We start from the raw sequence: 13,049 nt of genomic DNA, 5'->3' as shown, positions 1-13,049 counted from the left end.
TGAAACTATATCTATCCAAGATGGTAGACGCTAGCCACATACAGCTTTGGAGAAACTTGAAATGTGGTAGTCTGAATAGAGATATTCTATAACTGTGAAATACATACTAGATTTTGAACAGTTAGTTTAAAAATGCAAAACATTATACTATTTCATACTGACTATACAGAAATAATACTTTATGTTGGGTTAAGTAAAATTAATTTCACCCATATTTCTTTTTTGATGTAGTTACTAGTAAATATAAAATGACATGTGTTGCTTACATTTGTGACTTGAATTACATTTCCATTAGACAACATTGCTTTAGAATGTAATTTTGAATTTGGAATGTCCATTATTTAAATTTCCTTTCCTTCTTAACAACTGAGATAGCAGAGTTTTGAGTTATAGACTATCTACTCTGAAAGGATTGATACATGTTGATAGTTTTCAAATCGAGATGAAATATAATGTTAATAGAAGTAAGAAGAAAAAAGATAATTGGCTGTCCTGTTTGACATTCTTCTCTCCCTTGTTATGTCACTATCAAAAAATGGGTGGAAAGATACTGGGTTTTTTCTTCTTACTTCAGTTGTTCAAAATGAAATATGACTCATTTTTAAAATTCAGTAAAAATAAACTCTGTATCTAACAAAAAAATCAAGATACATTTATATTACTGATAAGAAATAAATATGTAATATACAAACATGTATAACCAAAACTATTATTGTTATTATACAACCAGGTGCAGTGGCACACTCCCATAATCCCAGCGGCTCAAATAAAGAGCCAGCCTCAGCAAAAGCAAGACACTAAGCAACTCAGTGAGACACTGTCTTTAAATAAAATACAAAACAGGGCTGGAGATATGGCTCCGTGGTCAGGTGCCCCTGAGTTAAAGTCCCAGTAGCCCTCCCTTCCCCTAAAATATGTTATTATACAAAGAAATTCTAATAATATTATTTTATTTTAAAAATAAGAAGATTTGCTGAAAATTTATAAGAAAAGAAAGAATATACTATAAAACATGAAAACCTGAGAATTCAAGTGATTAAGATACTGCTTTCATCATATTTGTTTTTTCTTAATCTATATTAGTTGCAATTAAAACTTAGAGAAATTAACTTGGTGTTCAAATAAAAATATCAGTTTAGTTCTATTATTTGATCTAAGATGGACAAATGAACACAGGTTTTAATTCAAAAGACAGTGGAAAACAGAAAACAATATGAGACAGATGGAAAATGATAATTGATAATTCCTGGTTGATACTGGAACCATTTTTCACAGCTTTTTCTCCATATCTTCTCAAAAAGATAAGGCTTACCAAATTCTGACTCTAATTGGGTGACTTGGTAAGTTGCTTTTGGGGGAGGAAGGAAAAATTAAAGTACTCCTTACTTAATAATACCTTAAGTATGTTAATAATTTCTTAGGAATAACAGGCATTTTCTAAGATCCAATTCTAAAAGATATTTGCTCTTAATTATAAAACAGAAGCTTAAGATCATGCTCTCAATTATGAAACTAACAAGATCTTCTCACTGAAACAGGTTTGGAGGAAGGGATCCATACCCCACCATCCCCCCAAAACACTGTGCTTGTGGCAGGGGGAGGCACTCAATTGTTAGAAATATGGGCATCCCTGAGTAGCCAGATAGGGGCTAAATTAGGGGTCCATGAAAAGACTGCTTTCAAAAGGAATACATATTCTTTGTAGTTTTTAATAGTATCATCACTTTTCAAAGTAAAAATTTATAAAAGCAAATTAAATTATACCCATGCATATATCTTTTCAAAACTATTCCCCACAGAAATAGACATTAATTAAATTATATTATCATAAGATGCAAGGTATTTCATGATATGGCCTCTATTATTCTTTCAGCCTCTAATTTTTATCACTCTTCTGCCTTGCAAGTTTTACCAATCTAAGCTACTGCTGTTATAACTGTGCTTTTTAAATGCATACAATAATTACCTCACATACATTTACCATATTTTTCTAGGCTGTTGTTACTCAGTACAACGAGATTTCTTGACCCGAACTTTAATAAAATGAAGAAATTATAGAACACTAGGTAACCAAATATGTTCCAGAATAGTAACATTTTAATAATAAAAATATTTTTAATGATTATAATGGAGATCGTAACACAATGGGAAAAAAATTAGACTGGTAGTCCAAAATTCCAAGCGTATTCCTAGTTTTAATTCAAACTTCTGGAGTCAGCAATAAATTACCAAGGGTAAATAATTTCACTCAAACTATAAAAATGCCCCTAGCGACTTTATATCAATATCTTTCACTACTTTTTAAAAATGAAGATACAGAAAAGTACAACTGTCTCGTAGGTTTTCTTTTGGTTTTGCCTTTACAGGAAATAACTTAGAGATCCAAAAATAAATATTTACTTAGGAGGAAGAGAAAATAAGCAGCCTTACGTTATTTTATTTTGTATAATGCATGATTTTGAATATTAAAAATGGAACAGATAGACCCATTAGCAAGGCTTATATAAATTTATTAAAATATAGCCTATTAAAAATGTAAATCAGCCTACATCCACATGTATAACACTATACATACTAATAGAAGACTTCCATTCGTACAAGTTTTCCTTAAGCATTGTACATAATCTTCTAGATCCACAAAACTCTTCTAAAGAATACTTACATTGGCAATATACTTGGTTATCTGATGCTTGTTTTTTAGAAGTTTTTCCCATAGTAACTGTAGGTGAAGAAGGACTAACTGGCGATGACTGACCAGAAGACTGGGATGTAGTTCCAAACTCAGAGGAATAATTAGAGCTATGTTGTTTGTCTGCTTTTCTTTCTTGATCAGCATTTGGACTTTTTGCTCTTTCCCCCATTGTTTTGAAAAATGGTCTCTAGTCACATAAATTCATAGATTGATGACAACACTGAAGAACATTTTCATAGTCTTCATAATATTATTTCCAGGCAATTTATTTTTTTCCACGATATATACTTAGTCCACATTCACATTAGCACCCAAGATACACTTTATTCCCTATAATTAAGGAAGAGGAAAGGAGACTCATCATGCATTCATGGAATACATTTCTACAATTAATTATAATGTAAAATACTAAAAGAAAAATAATATACCATATATAATTTTTATAAGATGCTATAATTTATCTATTTTCACACATAAGTTTTTGACAGTATTTGGACAAAAGACAGTTTCTGTCATGGCCTAGAAAGAAGATAACATGCAAAGTACTTAAATAAGTGTTAACTAATTTGATTCCCTTGAATCTTAAGAGTTATAATAAACATAAAACTTGAATCTTAACAGGGCAATAACCACCAATATTTTTCTTTTTTTGCTTAGTGGGAGAACGAACCTGCAAATCTGTGCAAAGAAAAATACCTAATATTTACTACAAAAAATGTAAAAATTAAGTATACTTTTAAAAAATTAAAAGAAAAGGCATTTGACAAAAAATATTTCCAAACATGACAGGAAAATGGTTACCATTTGTAACATGTAAACAAATACCTCACATTACCTAAGGAAAAATATGAGGACAAAATATATAAGACCCAAAAAGGCAATACAAATGATACACAAAAATGTTCATCCTTATAACATTTTTAAAGCTATCATATTATTAAATTTTTTTCAAAACAATAACACTGTTTGCAGAGCTGCCATCAGGAAAAATCCATGGAATTTTGGGGAAAAAAAGTTGGTAAGATGTATTAAGACTTTAATTGTTGTTCCTTCTCGCCCTGCAACCAGCTTCTGTATCATCATCATCTTTTTCTATTGCCAAAGATTGAACCCAGGGGTGCTTTACAAGTGAGCCACATCCTCAGTCCTTTTTATATTTTTTTTTAGAGATAGGGTCTCACTACGTTACTTAGGGCCTGGCTAAGTTTCTGAGTTTGGCTTTGAATTCTTGATCCTCCTTGCCTCAGCCTCCTGAGGTGTGCACCACCATGCTGGGCTAATTGTGCTTTTAATCTCTGATTCAATAAAACCATTTCTGGATTCTGAGAAAATGACTCTAAAAATAGGGAGAAAGTCATATGCAAATGTCTAATGGAGGACAGTAAAATTTTTTTTAAAATGGAAGCAACCTAGATATATAACCATCAGATTAATTAAGAATATAATTTATGTACTATAAAGTCCATACAGCATAGTATTTGTTTACAAAAAGTTTGTGTTCAAGAAAAATGCTTATGCTATTGTGGTAAAATAAACAAATTCCAACTAGTTTATATAGTATGATCTCAATGCACATATTTATTGAAAAAAAGATTAAATTACTAAGTATTCTTCCTATTTAAACTCTTGATCCTCCTGCCTTGATCCTCCTTTTAAAATAACTGAAAACAATTTACAAAGCAATTTACAATTTAGTCCACATTCACATTAGCAACCAGAAGATACACTTTATTCCCTATAATTAAGGAAGAGGAAGGGAGACTTATCATACATTCATGGATATAGTGTCTGCCTAAGCAACTTGGTTTAGATTTTTGTATCTCTCCTTTAAAATATTTTGTTTTCTAATACATTCACATTAGACTACTTTTAAAATGAGAACAGTTGCTTTTAATATTTGGAAAAAATAATCTTATTGATGAAATTAGCATTAATAGTATAGTAATCCTAGGAATAAATGAACAGATGCACAAGACTAAAATAATCAAAACGACCATCACTAAGAAACTGACCTTAGAAACTGGAAACATCCACACAATGCAGTACTACGGAGCTATTAAAATAATGAGGACTTTCTTTGTATATTTGCTAGCAATCTGAGTAATTCTCCAAAATATATTAAGAAAGGTAGATAGATAAGAGCATATATAGTGTGTAGTATGGTTTTGATATGTTTTTTCCCCAAAGGTTCCTATGCTGGAGGCTTGGTCTTCAGTGGAGCAGTGTTGAGATTGGTAGAACATTTAAAAGATGATGTCTAATAAAAGGTAATTAGGTCACAGGAGCATCACCCTTGGAAAAGATGAATGTTAATCTTCCATTAAATTCTCAAGAGAATGAGTTATTATAAAAAGACTCAGGCACCCTGATTCTCTCTGCTTCCTGTCTCACCATATGATCTCTTCTTTCATCCTTCATACTTTCATCCAGTGTATGACATCCACCATGAGGCCTTCATCAAAGGCTGAAGAACCAGGGCTACCCATTCATGGAACACCCCATAAAACTATGAGCTAAATAAAGTTCTTTCAAATAAATTTCTTTCTTTATAAGTACACAGCCTTATTTATCAAAGGAGAATAACATATATTTTTTAAAAAGTGGAAAGATAAATCAAATATTTAATTTTTAAAAATGAGTTATCTAGGGTAGACTGTCCAAATAGAACTTTCATCAAGGATGTAAAGGTTCTATAATTTGTTATGTCCTGTGTAGTAGTCGGTCACATGTGGTACTGAGCTCTTGAAATGTTGCTACTATGGCTGAGAAATAAATTTTTAATTTTAATTAATTTAAAATGTAAAGGCCAAATGTATGGTGGTTAGCTTATTGAAAAAAACAACTATAGCATAACAGAGGAAAAAGAGCTTGGAAAAGGGATGGAAACTAAACTCTTGTATAAACCTATGTGTAGACTTGACTTTGAAAATAAATTTTTAAAAATAAAATTTTTTATAAAGCAATTCCTATAAATCAAAAGAAAATAAAACAAATCACTCTAACTGCATATATAATTAGTGGCAAAAATACACAAAGTAACCAGTTCAAATAACTTTAAAACACAACTTGACTTTATTTCCCCAGAGAGATATATCCCAGTGACAAAGCAATACATTAAGGGCTATTTTCAGTAACTGTATCATTGGTATTGTTATTCTCAGACTAATACATGTATTAAGATAAAGCAAATGAGTAATTATTGTTGTTGAGCATGGTCACTAGAATTTTCAACAGGAAAAGACAAAATTTATCTAATAATGTAAACTCTAAAATTCTGAAGTCCAAAATTTGAATTACAAGTATCAGTATGAACTTAAGATGACTTCTTTAAAAAAAAAAAGTCTTAGCTGTCCACTCAAAAATTCTAGAAATAAAAAACAAATGAACCAGGTGTGGTGGTGCATGCCTGTAATCCCAGTGGCTTGAGAGGCTGAGGCAAGAGGATTCTAAATTCAAACCAACCTCAGCAGCTTTTCAAGGCTCTATCTCAAAAAATAATGTGGCTCAGTGGTTAAGCACCTGTGGGTTTAATCACACACACACACACACACACACATCAAACGAGTTGTAATAAACTAGCACCCAAATGTGGTTTCTGAATGCCACTTCCCAATAAAAGAACTAAAGCTCCTTGTAAATGTCTAATTCCATGTCTGAGGGACGAAATATAAAAGATAAATCAGAAATCTAGAGGTTTGGTCATTTCAGAAAGCAAGGAAGATATCAGACACTACTGATGAACTACCAAAAGGGCTGAAGAGCCAATTTGAAGACGCTTCTGCTAGCCAAAGATGGGAAATGTTCATCATGCGTAGAATTGCATCAATAAGTGATTAAAACAGATCAAATATATGTAATCTCATATCATATATTTTTAAAAATCAGTCACCTTTGGAAGATGCTAGAGAACCAACTCATTAATTAGAAAATTGATACATAAAGGGGTAAAAATGAGTATATTGCCTATAATGCCAAAAGCTGTATCTTAAAATTGATACATAAAGGGGTAAAAATGAGTATATTGCCTATAATGCCAAAAGCTGTATCTTAAAATAACAATGTAGCACATGAGGGAAAGTATTTCTTTAGAATTATTTTAGAAAACAAAGGGAAAAGAAAATATTGCAGTGAAGGAATTAGAATATTGACATTTTGTAACCACTAATGAAATAATAAAGCTAGATAATGAATACCAATGGCTATAACCAAGTATTTCAGTTTGGACATACGGTATCCCCCCAAAAGCTGCTGTTAATAGAATATTCAGAGGTGAAATGATTGGATTATGAGCACTATACACTTATCAGTCCATTCTAGTTTAGATGGACTGAATGCTAACTGTAGGCTATTGGAAAATGGCTGGAGGAGTGGTCATAGGGGGTATGTCCTGAAAGGGTTCATCTTCCCTGCAGCTCTAATTTGCCATGAGGTAAGCAGTGCTCCCTTTGCCACATCCTTCTGCCATGGTATTCTGCCTCCCCTTGCACCCAGAACAATGGAGTCAGCCCGCTATGGACTAAACCTCTAAAACCATGAGTCAAAATGAACTTTCTTCCTCTAAGTTGTTCTTATCAGCTATTTTGGTTACAAAAAGGCAAAGCTAACATGTTGTGAAAACAAAACAAAACAAACAGATATTATGTGCCTCCTCATAGTACACAACAATACCTCTGAAGTATTTGCCTTCCCTCCCCAAAGAGTTAAATCTAAATCTGATCAATCCTCTAAATGTAAATGACAATTTACAGAAAATACAAGGTGTTAGATTCTTATGCAAAAGTAACTCCATTTTAAAAATCATCACCTACCCACCCAGGCATGACCTTCCCATTAGGCTTGCCCCCAAAGAGTCCCTAATTACTGAAACCCCAATACAGATACCAAGTAATAATCATAGGACCAGAAGGGTTATTTTTTACTAGTTCATTGTACATGACTATATAATAAATAAGTTTTTTCCAGCAGGCTACTGCACCTTGCAGAAGGGCAGCCTGGCAGATATTCTCTGTCAATAAATCTTTGTTTGAACTCAGAGATGTGTCTCTCATGGATATTTGCACCAGCCACGCTAACACAAGGGACAGAAGGATAGAAGTACAAGGAAAATAACAGCAAAATCCAAACTGAGGCAAACTCTACAAGAAAAATGTTTCTTCAACAAATAAATTACAAGCAGAATAGGAAGATGGTATTTATATATTGAGAAAGTCTTAAGAAATAAGATTTTTATTATTAAGAAATCATAAAAATTGTAACCTATGGACTTTATTTCAATCCTGATTCAAAAATGTTGTATAAAACAAAAAGATAAGTGAGAAAGTTTAAACACTGGCTATTTAATATTAAGGAATAACTGCTTTAGATAAAATAGTGATATTATGGTTTGTTTGTTGTTAAGAATTTTTATATCTTAGAGATATATGTTCAAGTATTTACATGTAAAATTAAATGTTTGAGGTTAGTTTCAAAATAAACTAGGGAGAATGAAATAAGATTTGCAATGAGTTGATAGTTTTGTAAATTGGTGATAAAGACTTAACAGCTTCATTTTCTGATAGTTTACTTCTGTATTTGTTCAAAATTTTCCTTAGTTAAAAAAAAAGATTTAAAAAAAATGAAATACAAACTTAAGTATTTTGTTTGTTTGGTGCTGGACTAAACACAGGGTCATGTTGCATACTAAGCATACACTCTTCCACAGAGCCGTATCCCAAACCCAAACCTAGAACTTTGATCTTACTTCTGATATAGTAATATCTAGTAATCTCAATCTCTGTTAAAACTCACTATTATATCTTAAATCAGCAAATACTAATGTTTTAAAAATAAATCTAATCAGCCCGAATCTTTTACTCTGCAATCCTGAAAGAAAACACTTCCACATGAATAAGTATGTGAATAAGAAAAAGGATAATGAGTAAGAGCAAGGAAGTATCTTCACACCTCATTGGCTGTGCAAATCTGGATTTTACCTAATCTATCAATCTAAATCTAAAATTTTAAATTTTTTTATCTGTAAAATAGGACTATTAATAGTAACTGCCTTAGAGAATTGCTGTAAGGATTAAATGGGATAATTCAATAACTATTACACAATTATTTGGTAAACATCAGCAATTTTATTTATAATTCAACACAAGATTTATTTATAATTCAAACACAAGTCTTTGACAGGTCCTTGTCAAAGACTTTTGCTTTGCTAATAATAAAAAGATGATTTCAAGATGGCAGATTAGTGGCACCTAGCACCTGCCTGCTTTTCCACAAGGCAGAACCAAAATAATGAGTGTAGTTGCTTGTTGAGGTGAGTGGCTATGAGAGAGTGCTGGAATTCAAGAGTAGAGAGAAAGAGACCTTGAGAAACCCTGGGATTTTGAATATTGAAATAGTGGAAGAAACAGTATCCCAGCACTGACCTCAGAGCAGCATGGCAAGGAGAGAAGAAATACTTCACCACCAGGGTATAGGTGAAAGGGGGAGTCCCAGAGAGCTGCATATACAGAATTTGGAATCTTGCAGCCATAAACTCTAAACAGATAAAGGATCAGGAACTGCATAGTGAGCTAACTCTGGAAAACTTCTCCCCACTTCCCAGTGTATTTTCACAGAGTTGTAACTGGAAGCCATACTAGAAGGGTCTGTTGTCTGAGCTTACTGCTGTGGAGATCAAAGGGCCCAGCATTTTCCTTTCTCAAGGACCCTAGTAGACCCTGTAGCAATTTCACAATACTGGTTAAGTGGGTATTTGCCTCATGAATTGGTTTGGCCCAGATAAGAGATCTAACACAAACCTGATGAGAATTCTGAGATGAGAAACCAGATTGTGAGGTGGAGGGAAATGGAAGGTACTTCCCTTTAAAATCTGTAGTTTGAGAAACCCGACAAGTCCATGAGAGTAAACAGTCATAGATGATTTGGTATGCAAGTCATGTGTGGGAGCACCAGGATTGTGGGTGGTGAACTATGCAGAACCCACTGCCACCCTCCCAGTACAGCTCTCAGGCAGCCCACAGCTCTCTCTACCCACTTGGGGCATCTAGGGACAAACTGGATTTTTCTCAGCCCAAGGAATGAAAGTTCAAAAAATTCCAGAGAGAATCTTTGCTTAATGAAATCTGAATTCTGTACTACTTTGCTAACACACTGCAGCTTCAGTCTTTGATCCACAACCCAAAAAGCTACGGAGACAATCTTTGCCTGGATAGCTCTGCATGCTGTGCTAGCTCATTTCAGCATGAAAAAAAGCTGAGTGGAATTCCAACTAGATTCAGCCACAAATCACTCCTGCTAGCCACCTGGCAAGCAAAACAAACAAAAAAAAAGGAATGGAGAATGGGGGCCTGTGAATAATCCTTAATTTTCTCTCTGTCCACAGGGTGCACAGCCTAAGAAGACCCACAGAGAAGGCTTGATCAGCATAAGCTGCAATCATCCTTTCTTCCCCCCAAATAAATTTTTATTTATACCTTTTTTCTTTTCTACTCTTTAATTTTCCCCCATTTTGAACTTTTTAAAATTTTAACGTTAAATTTTAAAAATATTTTATGCTACATGTTTTCCCCTTATCTCTTGGTTTTGCTCCACCCAGCCCCAACAGTGCTAGGCATCAAGCCCAGGACTTTACACATATTGAGAAGGTGCTCTGCCCTGAACTACACTGCAAATCCCACTAAGAGGAATTACACCTAGCTCTAGCCGTGACTTGGTCCTGCTCAAACCTTGGCAGATACTTCAACTTAAAGAATATAGGGAACAGAAGCCCCTAGCTAATGGCCCATCCCAAAGTGGGCACAAATGGGGGAAAGGCTCTGCCATTTCCCTCCTGGGTACCCCCTCCATAATAGCAGAAAGAAATAACAAAACCATTTTGGACATTGTGCCTATGTGAGTCCTCAGTGTTGTTTTTTTTTTAAAAAAAACATCCTAAAGATGGCACATCACTGACAAGTGTGAATCTGAGTGCCACAGAGTTGGAGCTGTGATCTGGGTCCCTGCATTTCCACCTGAAAAACCAGAAACTGACCAATGTCTAAACAGAGGATAAAAAGCTTCTAGTCCTTCACCATGATTAGAAGGGTCAATATGAGAACTGCTTTCAAGTGACTATGGAAACCTCTACCACCTGATAGAGGCATATATTCCCACTGTAGGAGTAACCACAGAGAATGCCACTCAACCCTTCTGTCTATACCACATTTAGTTAAATTATCAAAGGGATCCCACTCTTGCAATGCCTTCAAAAAAAGGTGGGCTTCTCAGGCTCCAATACACTGCACATTGTGTCAAAACTTACTAATCACAGCTGAAGACGCCACAGGGAGACCATGTTACAAAGTCCAGTTGGAATTAAACCCAGCATTACACAATAAACTGATATCCAAGATACATCATCAAAAGAAGGCCAGTTAAGAAGTTTCTCATATAGAAATGGAAGAGCTATCCATCCCAAGAGATGTACAAACACAACATACAAACAAAAAATGATAAAATAAGGCAATAAGAACCTTCTAAAGTTCATAGTTGTATAGTAACAGATTCTAAAGATATCAAATTAGATAAAATACTGGACAAAAATTCAAAAGAATGGTTTTTTAAAGCTCAATGGATTCCAAGAGAATACAAATAAACAACTGAATGAATTCAAACAGACAATGCAAGATATGAATGAGAATTTCCATAAATGGAGTTTTTGAAAAAGAACCAAATAGAAATATTGGAAATGAAAAGTTCATATAAGTCAGATAAAAATTCAGTTGAAAGTCTTATGGACAGACTGGATCAAGCAGAAGAAAGACTATCGGAGATATTAAGACAAGCCTGATATTACATTAAGATAGAAATAAGTGGAAAAAAAAAGAATGAACAAAACAAAAAATCTCCAGGACACCATTAAAAGACCAAGCATCCACACAACAGGTATACCCACAGGAGAAGAGCTACAGGCTAAAGGCATAAAAAAACCTATTCAATGAAATAAAAGCAGAAAATTTCCCAACTCTTGGGAAAGACACAGACATCTAGGTACGAAGGCACTTGGAATTGCATATATACATGACCAGAAAGAATCTCTCACAATACAGTTACTATGCTAAAAGTTCAGTATGAAGAAAGAAAATAAAAATCTTCAAGAGAAAAGTACCAAGGCACATTTAAAGACAAACCCATTAAACACACACAAATTTCTTAGTAGAAATTCTGTAGGCCAGGAGAGTATGGGATGAGGTATTATGAATTCTGAAAGAAAACAAGTGCCAATCAAGAGGTTATAGTCAGCAAGATTATCTTTCTTTCAGAATCAAAGGATTAATAAGGACCTTCCAAGATAAGCCTAAACTAAGGGAATTTATGACAAGACCAGCATTAGATAACAGCAAATCCTACACTCAGAAAAGGAAGAAAGATAAATATAATCACAAAGTATAGGAAAGGATAAATATAACCAGAACATCAGACATGCAAATGAAACAGGAAAGATTAAAATTTATCAATATAGTACACTATCAAACTTCTAAAGAGAAAAAAATGAACATATACTATTTAAAACAACCACAAGAAAAACAATAAAATGACAACAAATACATACCTTTCAATAATAACCCTGAATATAAGTGGCCTTAATTCTGTAATTAAAAGATGCAGATTTGTTGAGTAGATTAAAAAACAAGACCAAACAATAAATTCACCTCTTCTGCAAAGACATACACAGACTGAAAGTGAAAGGCTAGAAAATAAAATCCGAAGCAAATGAAATCCAAAAGCAAGCAGGAGTAGCTATTTTTATATCTAATAAAATACACTTTAGGACAAAATTAAGCGAGACAAAGAAAGTTGTTACATGTTAATCAATGGAATAATTCATCAAGAAGATATAATGATTATAAATACACATGCACCAAACATTAGAGCACCTAATTTCATATACCAAACACTACATAAATGAATAAATTGTTCCCAATACAATAGTGGTTAACTTCAATACCCTAGTCTTATTAACAGATCATCCAGACAAAAAAATCAACAAAGAAACATCAGAGATAAATTATACTATAAGTAAACTGGACTTAAAAGACATCTACAGAACATTCCATCCAACAGCTACCAAATGTACATTCTTTTCATTAGTACATTTAACACTGCCCCCAATAAAGCATATATTAGCTCACAAAGCAAGTCTTAACAAATTCAAAAACTTGAAACAAATAATTTCTGCATCTTATCTGATTACAATGGAATTAAACTAGAAATCAACACCAAGAGAAACTGTAGAAATGATACAATACATAGAGACTAAACACACTATTAAATGAACATTGAGTCGTTTAAGAAATCAGAGGGGAAATTTAAATACTTCTTGAAT

At 33.4% G+C, this 13,049-nt stretch overlaps 1 protein-coding gene across 1 annotated transcript in view; it reads right to left on the bottom strand.

The window, feature by feature from the left end:
- Lca5 (lebercilin LCA5) overlaps nucleotides 1–13,049 on the bottom strand; it is an 81,917-nt gene that overhangs the window by 46,318 nt on the left and 22,550 nt on the right. Inside the window, exon 2 of the mRNA XM_027928277.2 lies at nucleotides 2,663–3,022. Coding sequence (XP_027784078.2) covers nucleotides 2,663–2,861 — 199 coding nt within the window. The 5' untranslated portion in view covers nucleotides 2,862–3,022. The remainder of the gene's footprint in view (nucleotides 1–2,662; nucleotides 3,023–13,049) is intronic.

This window comes from Marmota flaviventris, chromosome 6, assembly GCF_047511675.1.
Source record: "Marmota flaviventris isolate mMarFla1 chromosome 6, mMarFla1.hap1, whole genome shotgun sequence".
In the NCBI taxonomy this organism is placed as follows: domain Eukaryota; kingdom Metazoa; phylum Chordata; class Mammalia; order Rodentia; family Sciuridae; genus Marmota; species Marmota flaviventris.
Note: the sequence above shows the minus strand (reverse complement) of the source record. Positions and strands in the feature narration are given on the sequence as shown.